General features: G+C 44.4%; 1 protein-coding gene across 2 annotated transcripts in view; it reads left to right on the top strand.

Moving 5' to 3' along the window:
* SORT1 (sortilin 1) overlaps positions 1–17429 on the top strand; it is a 74990-nt gene that overhangs the window by 24007 nt on the left and 33554 nt on the right. For both annotated transcript variants that reach the window (XM_056139107.1, XM_056139106.1), the window contains exons 2-3: positions 5651–5710; positions 7851–7924. In XM_056139107.1, coding sequence (XP_055995082.1) covers positions 5651–5710; positions 7851–7924 — 134 coding nt within the window. The remainder of the gene's footprint in view (positions 1–5650; positions 5711–7850; positions 7925–17429) is intronic.

The following is a 17429-nucleotide window of genomic DNA, read 5'->3' as shown; positions in this document are numbered from 1 at the left end:
GTGTTGTGATGAAATACCTGAAAATACCTAGGGAAAGGTCTCTCAATATGTGATAGTTATAAATCAGAATGATCGAATTTACATAGAAAGATGGAATTTTAGCTGTCTCTCAGATTATTTGGGTTTTTATTTAAAGAAGCACTCAACATAAACTGCTGAAAAACAACAGACAATTTCAGAAGAAAATATCTTTTGTTAGGCTTGTGTTTATTCCTCCCCCACCCCCACCTTTTAAAAATCGGTTTACAACACTACGGTTTAGGATTTATAGTTTTGTACTTCTTAAAATGGGCTGGAGCGATAGCTCAGTGGTAGGGCGTTTGCCTTATGTGCAGCCAGCCCGGCCGAGCTGGGTTCGATTCTTCTGCCCCTCTTGGAGAGCCTGGCAAGCTACCGAGAGTATCTCGCCCACGTGGCAAAGCCTGGTAAGCTACCCGTGACATATTCAATATGCCAAACACAGTAACAACAAGTCTCAAAGTGGAGATGTTACTGGACCCACTCGAGCAAATCGATGAACAACGGGCGGACAGTGACAGTGACTTCGTAAAATGTATGAACCCTTATCACCAAATTTCTTTTTACTATACTCTATAATCCAAATTGACCCTGAAAGCATGAATTTAAATTGTTCATTTTCTTTCTTACTGGTTCTCAGGCCACCACCCACCAATGTTCAGGGCCCATTCTTGAATTGATGCTCAGGAGAGGATGAGATGCCAAATAAAACCTGGACCTCCTGCATGCAAAGCATGTGCTCCAGACCAACTGAGATACCTTCCTGACCACCACAATCTACATTGGAAAAGATACTTTATCTGGGTGTAGAATTCTAGCTTGTTACAGTCTCCATCCCTGGGTCCCCACTCCACAGTTCTTTAAAGATGTTGCTCAGTCAGTTTGTACTGATTCTTAGAAGTCATCTGTGACTCTACATTCCTCTTTATTTATTTGTCTCCTGGGTGATTTTTATTTCAGGAGGAGGCACACCTGGCAGTGCTCAGAGCTCACTCCTGACCCAGGGATCACACCTGGTGGACTTGGGGACCATATGGAATACTGGGAATTGAACCTGGGTCAGTTGCATACAAGACAAGTGCCCTACCTGCTCCAGCCCCTCTTCTGGGAGATTTTAAGATTAATGTCACAGTCTTAAGCAGCCTGAATATAATGTGCCTTCGTATTGTTTTCCTTGTGTTTCTTGAGTTTGAGGATTGTGAATTTCATCTGTCCCTGGGTTAATGCATTTCATTAAGTCTGGGAAATATTGACTATTTTCTCAGGGTAATTTTCTACTCCCACCATCTTTCGGACATTTCAGTTGCATATATAATAGATTCTCTGAAGCTCTACAGTTCATTTTTTAATGTCTCCTCTGTTTTTAACTTTGGACCGTTTCCGTTTACTTGTCTTTAAGTTTATTTATGAGTTCTTTTGCAGTGCCTTGTTAATCCTACCAAGTGTAATTTCTGTACCAGATACTTTAATTTTGTGTGATTGTGTGCATGTTTTGCCAGGGATTGAACCAAGTATCTCAACACCTGGAAGGCAAGTGCTCGACTACTGAGCTAGACCCCTGCATTGTAATGCTTTTCTGGTGGAGAGGTAGTTTGAAATGTTTCTTTGTCTTGGTCTATTCAATTATCTGTGTTATTTCTGCATCAGTTTGATTGATTTTCTCCACATTGGGGTCCTGTCTTGCTTCTTTTTCTGCCTACTTATTTAAAATTGAATTGGGCATTGTCAATATTACAGTGTTAAGTCCTGGATATTTTTTTAGTCCTTTAAAAATGTTCTTGAATTCTTGAACTTTGTTCTGAGACACGGCTTATTTGGCAGTCGTTGGAATTTCTTTCTCTTTTCCTTTTTGGACTTGCACTTAAGTGTTTAAAGACAAGATTAGAACAGTATTTAGGTTAATTAATTTTTCTTTACTACCATGGAGTAGTTTTTCTGTGTACTCTTTCTCAATACTTGTGTTACAGGTTTCTGTTATGGCTCTCTTGGGCAGGAGTTATTTCTGCTCTTGTGTGAGGTGCACATTTTGTTCCCTTTAGTTCTTCCAACAGAATTTCCCTGTTCTTAGGTCATTTTCCCAGGAGCCTCTGCTGCTCAACCTCGCTGGTATCCCCAGACAACCAGCTCATCACTTGAGTAAGGGAGATCCCTGGACTCCCCTTTCCTGCACTGTGACCTGGAAACTCTCCACACCAAGAGCAAGACCATCCTTTGTTTCCTGCCTCTTTTCTTTTTCTTTTTGGGTCACACCTGGCAATGCACAGGGCTTACTCCTGACTCTGCACTCAGGAATTATTCCTGGTGGTGCTCAGGGGACCATATGGGATGCTGGGAATCGAATCCAGGTCAGCTGCATGCAAGGCAAATGCCCTACCCACTGTGCTATCACGCCAGCCCCTGTTTCCTGCCTCTTACGGGTCTTTTTCTTTGCTCTCTGATGTTCAGTATCTTGAGAACTGTGGTTTCATATCTTTTGTGGTTTTCCACTTGTTTCACATGTCAGGGCTACCTGGATCCCTATTCCTCCATCTTGGTTAAAAGAAGAAATACCATCGGAATAGATTCTTGTGTGTTCTATTCATTTCTGCCTTGGGAAAGTTGATACAGCATTAGAATTGGAATCTTTTTGTGTGCTGAAAGTAGATAAAGGACCAAATGTGATAGTCTATCGGTATCTGTATTGAAAACCATAATGCCCAAAAGTAGAGAGAGATTATGGGGGAAATTGTCTGCCATGGAGGCAGGGGGAGGGATGGGATATAGGGGTGGATATTGGGGACACTGGTGGTGGAAAATGTGCACTGGTGGAGGGATGTTCGATCATTGTATGACTGCAACTCAAACATCAAAGCTTTGTAACTGTATTTTACGGTGATTCAAAAATTAAAGGAATAAAAAGAGATCTTTCGCTAATACAGGTGAACTCTGTCTCCTAACCATAACTAGGTCATTTGCCCTTTCTAGACATCTGAGTTCCTTTTTTTTTTTTTTTTTTTTTGGTTTTTGGGTCACACCCGGCAGTGCACAGGCGTTACTCCTGGCTCTGTACTCAGAAATTCCCCTTGGCGGTGCTCAAGGGACCATATGGGATGCTGGGAATCAAACCCGGGTCGGCCATGTGCAAGGCAAAACACCCCACCCGCTGTGCAATAGCTGTGCAATTGCTCCAGCTCCTGAGTTCCTTTTTTCATTGGTGCCTACGAGTGTGTCTGGTCTCTAAGTTCCTCAACTCTCCTGGATGCTTTTGCCTTCTTTGTGAACTTTTTGTTTCATCAGAGCTTTGGTTTGTAGCTACGTATTATTTCTTCCCCCACCCTCACCCCTCCCACCTCCCCGCTTTTTACTTTCACCAGTAAAAGATGTTACTAGTATGTTAAAGACAGAATTGAAAAAACCTTAGTTGCATTTTTTGGGTAGAGAGTTTTTTTTAATGAGTGTGCATATTTTCCAAAGTAAAATTGAGTTTGTTATTGGGGATAGGGTAGGAAGGAGGGTTAAGGGCAGTGGCAGATTACAATTATACTTAAATAACTCTGGCCCATGTTTCCAAAGGAACTCTGGGTGAGGACTGAGGTCAGCTGTCCTCTGAGCTGTAAAGCCAAGGTTGCTAGTAGCCTCTAGTATCCCTCCTCCTCCTCCTGCTCCTCCTCCTACTCCTCCTCCTGCTCCTGCTCCTCCTCCTCCTCCTCCTCCTCCTCCTCCTCCTCCTGCTCCTCCTCCTCTCTCTTCTTCCTCCTGTGGCTAGGCGTTGGGAAGAGGCAAGGAGCATTGCCTGAAAAGTGAAGGACACTGTGGGGACTGGTGGGATCAGGACCAGTTCTTTCATGATCAGTTCACGGCACTAGTGTTGTAATTTTCCTTTCACCCTCATGAGTTGTGCCGGAACCCCCCCTCCCCCACCCCGGAAAGATAGCCTATGATTTGGTGGCCAAGCCCCTGTGGTCTCTTTGGTGCCTGTGGTAGCTCTGGATCATCATCATCCCTGGGATTCGCTTATGTCACCTCAGACCCCAGAGCCTCACACACGAGAATACACATCTTGTCCTGTGTCGATGCTCTCAGGAGATACACTTGTGTGTGAGTCTTTAAGCTTCTGGCTCCAGCTGTTTCTCCCAGCCATTTCGCCCTTTTTTCTCGCAGATGTGTGAATAGCCTTTCTGTCCTCAGAGGCTGGGAGAAGCGGTGCCCGAGCGCTGGCGTGTTAACCGGCAACACTGAGCAAGCCTCGCTGGGGTCTCTTGCTCTTCACAGAAGCTGAGCAGGGGGCTCAGCAGTCCTCAGAGTGCCAGTCCAGAGAGGAACAGCCCATTCTCGGTGTGGGACACAGAGACAAGGAGAAAAGAAGCGCTTCAGTGGTGTTTGTAGCATTTCCTCTGACTTCTCTGTTGGGGTTGGCTTGGATGACCAAGTGGTTGGCATTCCACCATTTATAGACATGTTCTATTTTGAGATTGGGCTTGTGGTTTGTGAAGGATGTATAATCATTTTTAAGCAAATGCTTACTGAATACGTAGGATCTTGATATAGACACAAGGAATACCAACAGATACCTGGTTGTGTTCTCTGCTTCTGAGGAACAGTTTTCTGTGTTTGGAAAGGCAGGGCGTGCTTAAGATGGGCATCTTAATAAGAGATAAATCTTCATCAGAGAAGAGCATAAGCAACATTGAGTAGAAATACTGAACTATTAACCCTCTGAGAGGGGGACTTTGGTCCTGGGCCACTGGCGGGGGGAATGAAAGCTCTTTACTTTCCCCTATACACATTTCTGTGTGGTTGAATATTTTACCAAGTACAAAATGATTGAGACTATGTGTGCGTGCATATGTGTGTGCAATGTGCGTGCGTGTATGTGTGTGTGAGTTAATCCTGTGTTGCAGGAGTTAGAATGATATGTGTTTTCTTTAGTATGCCTCTATTATATTTTCTTTAGTGATATATATTACATTACAGCCATATAAATAACTTGAAAATGCAAACCCAAAGCATCTGCAGTGACTGTTAGAGCTCCACCGTGGCACATTTACCGTAGTTTGGATATAGCACCAGCTTTTTTTTCTTATCACCGCTCGCACCACAGCCATAGTCGAATTGTTCTTTAGTTCTCATCATCATCATCATCACTATTATTTAATAAAAAGGTGAAATGAGTAATTACTCATGCTTTTATCCCTTGTCTCTTTGAATGAGTTAGCCTGGAAGCAAAATGAGTTAGCCTGGAATCCAGTTATTAGCTATTCATCTATACTCTGAAGGCAGCCTAGAAAAATTAAAAATATGCTGATTGGGTTACAATTATATCTGTCAATGTGGGCTGTGAGCTCTTGTTTTAAAGCATCCTAAGAATACTTTCTGTAACTTTATATTTAGTTCTGTTGGAGAAAGCAGTTAGATTATCTATCCCCATCTGGTGCAGTGAAGAAAATTCATCTGTTTGGCTGACTGTATGAGAGAGAATTAAAATTTCCAAGTTATTTGTAATTCAGGTTAAGTAAATTCTTTTTCTCTCCCCAGCGTGTATTCTGGGAACTCAAATCTTCATAATTATTACCTTAAATTATTTTGAAAACAGTAGTGTTATTTCAGAGATTAAAAGAAAGATGTCGTTTTCAATGGCTCTCTTCTCTTCCAGCATGTGTTCGATGACCTCAGTGGATCAGTGTCCTTGTCTTGGGTTGGAGACAGCACTGGAGTAAGTACCACTTTGAGTCTTTTTTGTTTGTTTGTTTTTGGATCACACCCGGTAATGCTCAAGGGTTACTTTTGGCTCTGTGCCCAGAAATTACTCCCAGGGGTGTTCAGGGGAGCACATGGAATATGGGGATTGATCCTGGGTACACCGTGGGTAAGGCACTCACACTACCTGATGTGTTATCTTGCCAGTCCCTATTTTCTGTCTTCTAATTCACTCAGCAGGAAGATGGAGATTTGGAAGTTTGAGTATAGAATGGTGTTATTTTCTGAGAGTATCTCCAGCCTATAAACATGTAGAAAAATGCATGTTTGTATTTGTGATTGGTTTGGTTTTCTTTGCTTTAGAACTAGAAACATTCTGTGACCACCTTCTCCTGTTGGAAGATAGGCACCTTTTCAGTCCTTGGTGGCTGCTTGGCATAAAGTCGAGTATGAAGAAAGGGGAAAGAGCTGAGTCCTGGGAGGGGAGCCCCCACACTCAGGGAACCCTGCAGAAACAGCACAGCACACATCTTGACACTTTTCCCTTAAGCTGTGCTGTGCCTGTGTCTGCTCCCACAGTTGATGTCAAAGGACTGTGGTATCCATGGGCTCAAGGCAATTCTACTCTGTGGTCCTTTCCCCTACCGCAGAGGAACGGGGTCAAGGTAGGGATTGAGAGTCAGTGTGTCAGCTCTTTCTCTCACCGAGGGGGTGGCCATTGACCAGAAGGAGTTCAGGCTGAGGCTGCGTTGGTCTCAGGTCATTAGCTGGGTTAGTCTTTGTTTGCTTGTTTTTGCTTTTGTTTGGGGGCCACTCCTGCAGTGCTCAAGGCTTACTCCTGGCTCTGCACAAAGGAATTACTCCTGGTGGTGCTTGGAGGACCCTCTGGGATTCCGGGAATCGAACCTGGGTTGGCCATGAGCAAGTCAAATACCCCCCCTGCTATACTACTGCTTAGCTGCACTCGTGTCACCGGGCCCTGTGACCGTCAGACCTGGCAGGCCCTGCAGTGTGTACCCTCTGGCACTTAAGTGAGGTGTGTATCACAGCATTGAGACACAGGGTAGCTCTGTCCAGAGCTAAAACAAAAAGAATTTTCCTACAAGGCACCAAGTCATTCACGCATCCTAACGAATCTAGATATCAGACAGACATGACTCAGTCATGGCCCAGTTTCTTCTAAAAATTGGGTGTGACCAGGGAGACGGGGTGCTCCCTGCCTGGTAGGATCCCACAAGGCACCATGTGGCTTCAGAGCCCTCTGAGCACCCCTAGCTGGTGGTCTGTACATCAGTCCAAGCAGTAAACCAGTGCCCAGTGGCAGAACGTCACCAGAAGTGGCTCCTGAGCCCACTGGGCACTGCTTGGGAGGCCCCCCCCAAAATAAACAATGAAGTTGTTATTTACTAAATTTCCCCAATTTTTCAATTTATCTAAGAGAGTTACTATCACCAAGATTCCTTATATAACAGTTTGAGATCCGGGTCTCTTTTAGTGTTCACCTCATGCATTATTTCTCTAGAAAATTGACTATTTAAAAAAATAATTTCAGTTGGAACGATAGGAAAGAGTTAAGGCATTGGCCTTACTCCCAGTTTAAACTCCGGAGTTGCATATGATTCCCCCACACAGCTAAGAGTGATCCCTGAGCACAGAGCCAGGAGTAAAGACCCTAAGCAAAACCAAAAAATGAAGAATTTCAGCAGGGGAAAGAAAGGTCCAGGTATGTGACGTTGTGACCACTATTAAATACCCACAGTACTCTATGATCCTGTGACCCCTATTAATTACCTACAGTGCTTATGACAGTGCTGTGATCCCTGTTAAGTACCTACAGTACTCTGACTTTTGCAAGCAGAAAGAAATGATTCTTTCTGAGAATGATCTACTGTAATATTGACACAGTCCTTTGTTGGAAATCCTTTGTTGTACTGTGTAGTTGACGGGCTCTGCTTTGTTGCTTCACAATAGGTGATGGGTGATAAAACCATTGCCACAAAATTGGTTGAGACTTTGAATCAAGTGTTAATATAGGGGCTAATACAGAGCAAGACTGTTGGCTGTCTTTCAGATGCCAATTTAATTTTATCACTGGAAACATGTATTGCACTGTTTGTTTTTTTCTTAACAGACTCCATGCTTTTGTCTCTTTGCAGGTCATTTTGGTTTTGACTACCTTCCATGTGCCACTGGTAATTATGACTTTTGGACAATCCAAGTTATATCGAAGGTGAGATGCATAACATATATAGCTGTGGTATTGACTGAGCAGTGTATTGTAAATATAACTTCCCTCCCTTCTCAACTTGATGGAGTTTGTATGGAAAATTTTCTAGCCATCTGAAAATTTCACCACACTGTCATACTCAGAACAGTTTTTACTGTCTACTTAGCAATGTAAAGTTGTATGAAAAGGGATTACTAAAAGGAGATTAGGTTGACCTGACTGAGTGGCAGAATTAATACAAGAAGATGAAGGAAGAATCTAAAGGGACATGTGTATCAACATAAAAATTTTTAAAGATTTTTGTTTCATTTTGTTTGGGGGCCATGCCCGAGGCACTCGGGGCTTATTTCTGATTCTTCACTCACGGATCAGGCTTAGGAGACCAGATGGGGTGCCAGAGATCAAACCCAGGTCAGCCCCATTCAAGGCAAGCGCCCTCCCTATTACACTATTGTTTCTCAACCTTCTAAAAAGTATTTACAGGAGGGTAGCATGGAACTTAATCATCCTTCTCCTTTATTAAGAACACAGAGATGGTTTTGAGATCCCTGAAATAAATTACTCGGTTGCCTTTTAAGGAATTATTACTCATTTTATGTGTCGAACCCCAAATGAATTGTTTCCAGATCAGATGATGGTTCTTTGATCAAACCTACCAAAGGTACCTTGTCATTATATTGGCAGTAATAACCCATACTGTTATACCGTTATTTAGAGTTATCTTCTCAAAGGGATGTCTTAGCTTTAGTGGTAGGTTCTTTTCCTTAACCCTGAGATTTAAGACTAGCTAATCCCAGATTTGGCTGACTTACCTTCTCAACCATTTGGGGTTATCCCATTTTTCCATTAGGGACCTAATGAAGTAGGAGCTGCTTGGAAATAGATTCTGGTCCATGGGCTTTTCTCAAGACAGTGCACTTCCCCAGCGTTCTTTGGTGGCCTTGGTCTTCGTCTCTTGGTCTCAGTGGCAGGTCTGAGATGAATCTGTCCATGAGCTGAATCACGCCTGTCTGGCCCAGTAGACCTGACTCATGATTGCTGCTTTTGATGGGCCGTGGCCAGTGCTCTCCACCCTTCAGCACAGAGATGTTAACTGAAAGATAGGTCAGGGCGCTGAAGAGATAGTTCAGCAGGTAGCATGCTTGCATTGCATGTCTTGAGTTCGATCCTCAGCACCCCATATTGTCCCCCACCAGGAGTAATCTCTGAACACAGAGCCAGGAGTAAGCCCTAAGCACGACTGGGGGTTTCCCCGCCCCACTCCCCCAAAAAAGATAGGTCTTGAAGTGATTGCTGGGGCCAGAGAGATGGACCCTAGTGGGTAGGGCACTTAGTCTAGCCTGCAGGGAATTTGGGTTCAGTCCTTGGCACTACATACGGTCCCCTGAGCACAGAGTCAAAAGTAAGGCCATGGGCATCGCGAGGTATGGCCCCAAAGCAAAACAACAAAACTGGAGTAATTAGCTTCTTGGAATTGTGTGCTCCATGAGAGCAAGGCTCACTGGCTACCAACCGAGTGGCTGGCACACAGCAAGTTGACTGGGCAAATTAATTGAGTGAATGAATGAATGCCTTGGCTCCTCCATAATTTTTAAACTAATAATATATTTTATGTGTTAGGAGTGGACATTGTAATGCAGAGTCCTGTTGCTAAATAGAGCTATCATTTATACATGCATTTGTTTATTTAATTAGGAGAGTAATTGACCCATTTCAGACAAAAGAAAAGTATCCTGTTTGGGGAGGGGGAGGAAATTCCATAAGAAAATTTTGTGGGGCTAGAGGGAGAGTGCAGCGAATAGGGGCTTGCCTTGCATGCAGATAACCCAGGTGGGATCTCCAGCATCCCATATGGTCCCCTGAACACCACCCAGAGTAATTCCTGAGTACAGAACCAGGAGTAACTCCTGAGCATTGCTGAGTGGGTACCCTTCCCACTAAAAGAAAAATTTATCCCTTCAGTATCTCCAGTTTTTAAGAAATTTTTTTTTTTAAAGGCCCTCCCGTTGATCGTCGATTTGCTCGAGCGGGCCCAGTAACGTCTCCATTGTGACACTTGTTGCTGTGTTTGGCATATCGAATACGTCACGGGGAGCTTGCCAGGCTCTGCCGTGCGGGCGAGATACGCTCGGTAGCTTGCTGGGCTCTCCGAGAGGGGCGGAGGAATCGAACTCGGGTCGGCCATCTTGGCCGCTTTGTAAGGCGAACGCCCTACCGCTGTGTTAGCTATCATAAAATATTTCTTGATAGCAATTGATCTTTCACTCTAAAGACAATATAGCCTTATTATAAAATATTTAGAAATTTATTTTTATTTATTTGGAGCCACCCCCACTTCTCAGGGCTCTCTCCTGGCTCTGTGCTCAGGGATCACTGCTGGCAGGGCTTCAGGGACCAAGTGGGACACAGGACTGGAGCTTGGGTCAGTCTTGTACAAGGTGAGTGCACACCTGTGTCCTGTCCCCCTGCTCTATTTGGAAACTCAAAGAAAGAAAAAAGTTATAATTCAGATGAAATCTTAATTTCTCTGCAGCTTAATTACATTTAATATCCTAGTTAATGTTCTAGCATATGGCTGCGTACTCTGGGGAAGCAATATGATATAACGCAAATTGGCCGGGGATCGAGTCTCATCACTTGTCATTTGCAAGTAGAGGAAACTTACAAGTCGTTTAATTTCTCTCAGCCTTTATTTATTTATTTTTCGTCTGTTGAAGGTGATGAGAATAATGCCTTCTTTTGAGTTGTCTTTCCTTACACTTGGCAGTGCATCGCACAGCACTAGGAGCTGCTCTCTTGCCAGCAGCCAGTGTTGGGACGGAGCCAGCATGTGCTGGCTCTGCTGGACCAGTTGTTAAAATGAATTGAAGGCCTTCCTGCCAGTTAGTAAAAAGTGATTGCCCACCTCCAGATGCTTCCATGCATTCTATAAATAATCCACTCTCCCTGCCAACATCTCCGTGCTACTAGTGCCTGGCATCCTGGCCTATATGCATTCTGATAGGTCAGTAAGAGCATGGTGGTCCTCATCTCCTTTGCTCATAAGCAATCACTTTTATTACATTGACAGAGTTTGCATGATCATTGGTCTCCGACATCCAGGTTGTAGGTAGACTTTTCATGACAGGCATATGGGCACATGATGGGTTTTACTGCAATAAAGCAAGACTTGCAGGAAAGTCAGCCACACAAATCTTTTTTATTTGCCAGTGCAAATAAAAGTTACATTTATGCTCTGATGTAGTCTAGTCAATCTAGAAACAGCGTACATCACTTAAGTAAATGTGACGCAAACATTCTGAGATGCAAAATGAGCACATACTGTTGGGGGAAATGGCACTGATAGACTTAACGTGTGACAGTTTTGCCACACCTTCAACTGATTGTGTTCAGGGGAATCTCTCCTGGAGTGCTTGGGGGACCATATGTCGGGCTGGCGATAAAACCAGGGTTAGTCGCATTCAAAGTAAGCACCTCATCCCTGAACTGTCTCTCTTGCCCTAGTACCTTATTGTTTAAAGATACTGTGAAGCAGAGTAAAGCAGAGAGCAACAAAACAACGTTGCCTGTATTACTAATGCTGTTGTGATGAGTAGCGCATGGCTCTTCATAGTGAATGTGCTAACTTCCAGTTCTTAAAAAAAAAAACAAAACAAACTTTGGTTTCTGTAGGGTTATTTGAGGGAGGGGGTGTCCCACACCTTATGGGACTCAGAGCTTACTGCTGACTGCACTCAGGGATAGCGCCTGCTGGGCTTGGGGGACTATATGGGGTGCCGGGGATGGAACCGGGGTCAGCTGAGTACAAGCCCTACCCATCCTACTGTCTCTGTAGTCCTAGTGAAACATTTTTTTTTAATTATTATTATTTTTCTTTTTGGAGCACACCTGAAGTGCTTACGGGCCATTTCTGGCACAGGGATCATACCTGGCAGTGTAACCATATGTGATGCCAGGTATTTGAACCAGTACCATGGTCACAGCTACATGCTAGACAGGTGCTCTTTCTCTGACCCCTCTCCCCCAGTCCTTTGTTTTATAGACAAACCCAGCTGCGCTCAGGGCTTACTCATGGCTCTGAACTCAGGAATCACACTCCTGGCAGGGCTTGGGGGACCATACAGGGTACTTGAGATTTAACTGGGTCAGCTATGTGTAAAGCATGAATCCTGCCTGCCGTGCTAGCCCTTTGGCCTCTTCCCAACCAAAGTTTATTTTTTAGTAGCAAATGGAACCCTCCTTTATGATTTATGCCCACATGTTTTTGTGTTTTGGAGTTTGGGGGCCACACCCAGCTGTGCACAGAGCTTACTTGTGGCTCTGTGGTCAGGGATCACTCCTGGCAGGGTTCTGGGTGACACGTGGCTATTGGGGACCAAAGGAGAGGTATCTCTCAGACTCATTATCCCTACATACTCTGAGACATGTAGGGATAAATGAACCTGAGAGATAATATGACATTCCTTTTCCGGATTCAATTGTTTTTCTCTACCTGCTGCATCAACCACTATCTTGCTTGCCTTCTGAATTTATTCTTGATTCTCTACCTTTCTCTTTTTGTTGTTGTCTTTGGCTTTGCAGTGCTGGGGATCAAGTCAGGGCCTCACACATTCAAAGCAAGTGCTCTGGTGCTGATTACATCCCTGGCCCTGTATTGCTCTTGAATCATGCCACTCTCATGGGGCCTGATAGGACCCTGAGCCCTACTCCTACTCATGGCAAGTGAAATGTGTGTTTTGTTTTTTTTTTTTTTGCTTTTTTTGGTCATACCCGGTGATGTACAGGGGTTACTCCTGGCTCTGCACTCAGGAATCACCCTTGGCAGTGCTGGTGGACCATATGGGATGCTGGGGATCGAACCTGGGTCGGCTGTGTGCAAGGCAAATGCCCTGCCCACTGTACTATCTCTCCAGCCCATAAAATGTGTTTTCATAACCCCCCTCCCCCATTCTTTTGCTGTTCGATAGGATGCGTCCACTTTTATGGGGAAGGGGCAGGGTTTGGAGCCACACACAGTGGGACTCCAGGGCTATTCCTGGCTCTGTGTTCAGGGGACCACATATAATGCTAGGGATTTAACTAGGGTTGGCACATGCAAGGCAAGCACCCTAACCCCTGTTCTATCTCTCTGGCCATGTTTATGCTTTCTCTAAATTTCTATCATTTTATTACTGTCTAAATACCTATCACCATCTGACTCAGCTTTTTGGGCCACACCTGACTGTGTTCAGGGGTTACTCCTGGCTCTGCACTCAGGAATCCCTCCTGTTGGTGCTCAGGGGACCATGTGGGATGCTGGAGGTAATCCAGGATGGCTGCATGCAACATAAGCACCCTATCCACTATCGCTCCAGTCCCTCGATTCAGCCTTTTCTCATCCTTTATTTATCTAGACTTGTAAGGAACCCTCCAATGTACACTTTACTAAAGAATCCTGTTTGTTTTGGCCTAATAAAATGGTACTAGGGCCTCTTATTCCCCAAAGATGTACAGCAGTATTTATTTATTTCTGTTTTTATCCAGAGTCATTTGAACGTGATTATGACATCTTATTGTCTTATTCCTACTTTGGACAAACCTGCAGGCTATCGAATGTAGCCTGCCCACAGGGCAGAGTCTGGCAAACTCCCCGTGGCGTACCAAATATGCCAAATACCAGTAACAATGATGGGTCTCATTCTCCTAAATAGTCTTGAATATAATCTCAGGGCAAGGATGAAAGAGACGTTACTGGGGCCTGCTCGAGGCAATTGACGAATAACAGGATGATGAAATGAAATGAAAAATGAAATGCTCCTGTGTAAAGTGAAAACTCTTCCAGAATTTAGGTGGAAACTGTAAACATGTCTCCAGCTGTGCTCATCCATCCTGGTCTGAGACGCTCTCTTTGCACACACTGGCAGAGAGCACGTGTTCCTTCAGAATGGGAGGGGGGCGTTGATCTGCGAGTGCTGAGCATGCCCATGACCAGCCAAGGAACCTGTGGAATCTGCTCTGAAGACCCTCCTGCTGTTCTTGACAATACTGATTGTGTTGCGTATTGGGTCATCCTGGTCTGCTAGATCTTATTTGGCCAAGGGCTTATTTGGGATTCAAATCAGAGGCAGCTGGACACAGGTTACCTGCTCTTGAGGAGTTTTTCCCAGAACTCACAGGAATAGGATGACACAATCCTCTGTCCCAGGGTCAAGTTGGAGGAAGAAGATTTTGGGAAATCTGCACGGAAAAAATTTATTTTGAAAGATATGGATATAATAAAATAGATGGGCATTAATGGCTAGGGAAAATAGAATAGTATTTTAATGTCCTCTGTCTGGGGGCTCCCAAGCAGTGCCAAGGGGACCTGGGGGGTCACTCAAAAGTTCGGTACTTGGACTCACTGTGGCGCTGTCCTAGCCCACTAGCAGAAGTCCTTAGGGGTTCTTCCAGGATTAGTCCAGATAGTTCTGGGGTTTTTGACCATGTAGTGTCAGGAAGAGAATTTGAGGTCTTATGCTTGCTACATTGCATCCCTGGCCCCTGAACTATCTTCCTGGCCCCAATTTCTTCAACTTAAAGGAGTCATGTTTGGATACTATGTATTTTGGTTATAGTAGACCATAAAATACCTTCTTCTCACTTAAAAATACAAGATAAAAAGAAAATAAACCTAGCCATTAATCCTACCCATTTTCCATAATTACCACACCATATTTGATGGGGTTCAGACAGTAGGCAACAAATCATAGAGAGAAATATATAAATATATGCCTCTCAGAGAGCCTGGCAAGCTATGAGATTATCCCGCCTGCATGGGCAGAGCCTGGCAAGCTTCCCGTGGCGTATTCGATATGCCAAAACCAGTAAGAATAACAGGTCTCATTCCCCTGACCCTGAAAGAGCCTCCAATCATTAGGAAAAGACGAGTAAGAAGAGGCTGCTAAAATCTCAAGGCTGGGAGGAATAGAGGCATTACTGGCGCCCGCTCGCTCAAGTAGATTGAAGAACAACGGATGACAATGATACAGTGAATCTCAAGTCTGAATTTTCATTTATTAGTTCATGGGCTGGAGAGATAGTCCAATGGGTAAGGCTTACCTTGCACATAGCCTTCCATGTTCAATCACCACCACCCCAGATGGTCTCCCAAGCAGCAGCAGGAGTAATTCCTGAGTGCAGAGCCTGGAGGAACCCCTAAACATCACTGGGTATAGCTCCAAAACCAACAAAAATTGTTTAAATTATAAGATCAGTTTGGTGATGTGGAATTCTGTACCTGATTCCATAGGGCTATGGGGTAGTTTTGTGTGTGATTATTTCTTTTGGGGGTGGGAAGGAATGGTCTGCACAGGGATCATTCCTGGTGGTCTCAGGGATCATATGGAGTATCAAGGATCAAACCAGGGCTGGCTGCATGCACGGCAAAACTCTGCCTGCACCCTGCATGCAAACACTGCATGCAAGTACTATCATTCTGGCCCCTTATTTCCAATTCTTAGAATTGTCTTACCGGTCATCAAAATAGGGGATCCAGATACATGCTCGTGTTCCTTCTGATAAAATGTTTCATGATTTTATTTACAGTATCTAACCTTACTCTTCATTTTCCAAGTTGTATTTTCGAATTTTTGATAGGACACGTGCATCCTTTTTCAGTAAGGATAGAATACAATGAAACGGTAGCATAAAAACCCACCAGTGGAAAGAGAGCTCAGTGACTGAGCAGCTTGCTTCGCACATGGGAGGCCCAGGTTTGACCTGACTGCCACACAGTTCTCTGAACACTGACAGGAGCATCTTCTGAGCAGAGCCAGGAATATTCCCCAGCGCCACCTGTGTGGCCTACAACCAGGAAATATTTTGAAATGTAAAAAATAAAGCTAAGTAAGCACATGAAGTTATACTTGAGAGATAGTTCAGTGGGCCTTACTGCGTGTTTTGCGTGCCCAGGTTCAAACCCTAGCACCAAACGATCCCCGGAGCACTCCTAGGATTGACCTCCAAGCTTCTCTCCAGGAGTAGCCCTGAGCACTGCAGGGCATGGCTCACACACACACACACACACACACACACACACACACACACACACACACACGTGCATTATATAGTTGGGTTTAAAAAAGAGAGAGACTTAAGTTTAAATGTAAATTTATCTGGTAGCAGTTTTTGCTCTGTGGTTCCTTTGGCACATTTTATTTTATTTTATTTTATTTTTAAGTTTGGGGCCACACCTGGCAGTGCTCAAGGATCATTCCTGGCTCTATACCCTTTGGTTTGATAAGCCACATCCCACCTTTTGATCCTTTAACTGAAAAGCTAAAGTCGATTTTCATTCTCAAGTCCTTTATGTTCTGCAAAATGCCCATGGACACAAAATGAGTGAAACTGATTCATTGTTCCCAGAAAAGGTCATAGTATTTTCCTGCAAACCTCTGGTCACAGTACTCATTTCTGCCATTTAATGTGTGTTTCTGTTTAAAAACATCATTTAATACATTATTCAATCATTCATTGAGCTCATAACCAGCTCATCTTCCAAAGATTACCAGAGCTCATGTATTTTTTCCATAGGCACATGAAAGCCTCTGCTTAGGGACATCAAACAGCTTTTTAGTACTGTGACAGGGACTATTTCACACAGCAAAGTCACCAGCAAAAGAAAAAAGTGTGAAACGATCAGATAGAATGGAAGAACCATGGGCACAGGCCACGTGCGAGCTGGGCCCTGTGGGTGGGGGAACTCGGTTTTCTGCCATCGTGTCAGTGACTGTGAAAATGCTGATTCGACTCAGGTTAGAGATACCTGGAGTGAGGGACCCGAGCAATAGTACAGCGGAGAAGACATTTGCCTTGTATGTGGCTGCCCCGGGTTCAGTCCCCAGCATCCCACATGGGTCCCTTGAGCACCACCAGGAGTGACCCCTGAGTATCGCTGGATGTGGCTAAAAGCCAAACATCAGCACCACCACCAACCACAAAAGCAAATACATTTGCGCGAGTAAGCAAATTTGCAAGTATGAAATCTGTAAATAATGAGGATCAACTCTATCAGTATTTCTCAAGGTGCGTAATACTGCCCCACCCCTGTAACCTTAGGTGCAATTGGGGAGCAGTTTGTTTCTGTTTGCCTGAAGAAGGTGGGCCCTGAGTGATTTTTTTCTAGAAACGGTTTCTCTTTGAGAACCTCTGAACTATTATTTACAAAACAATTATTTTTTGAGCTTATTGTCATTGTTGTGGCTTTCGTGTTGAACTTTGTAGTGACTAATCCTGTAACATGAGTTAAAGACATAGGAGAAATGACAGACCAGAGACAGTATAAGTGGGTAAAACACCTGCTTTGCATGTGGCTGACGGGGTTTGCTCCCTGGCATCCCATATGGTCCCCTGAGCCCTGCCAGAGGCGATGCCTGGGTGCGAACCAGAAGTAAGCCCTGAGCACGGCCATGTATGGCTCCCGCTGCCAACCCTCTTCCCCACCCCCCCAAAAAAGAGAGAAATAACCAAACCAGGCAAGGATACTCTGGGC

The sequence above is a fragment of the Sorex fumeus genome, unplaced genomic scaffold, assembly GCF_029834395.1.
Source record: "Sorex fumeus unplaced genomic scaffold, SorFum_2.1 ptg000131l, whole genome shotgun sequence".
NCBI lineage: Eukaryota > Metazoa > Chordata > Mammalia > Eulipotyphla > Soricidae > Sorex > Sorex fumeus.
Note: the sequence above shows the minus strand (reverse complement) of the source record. Positions and strands in the feature narration are given on the sequence as shown.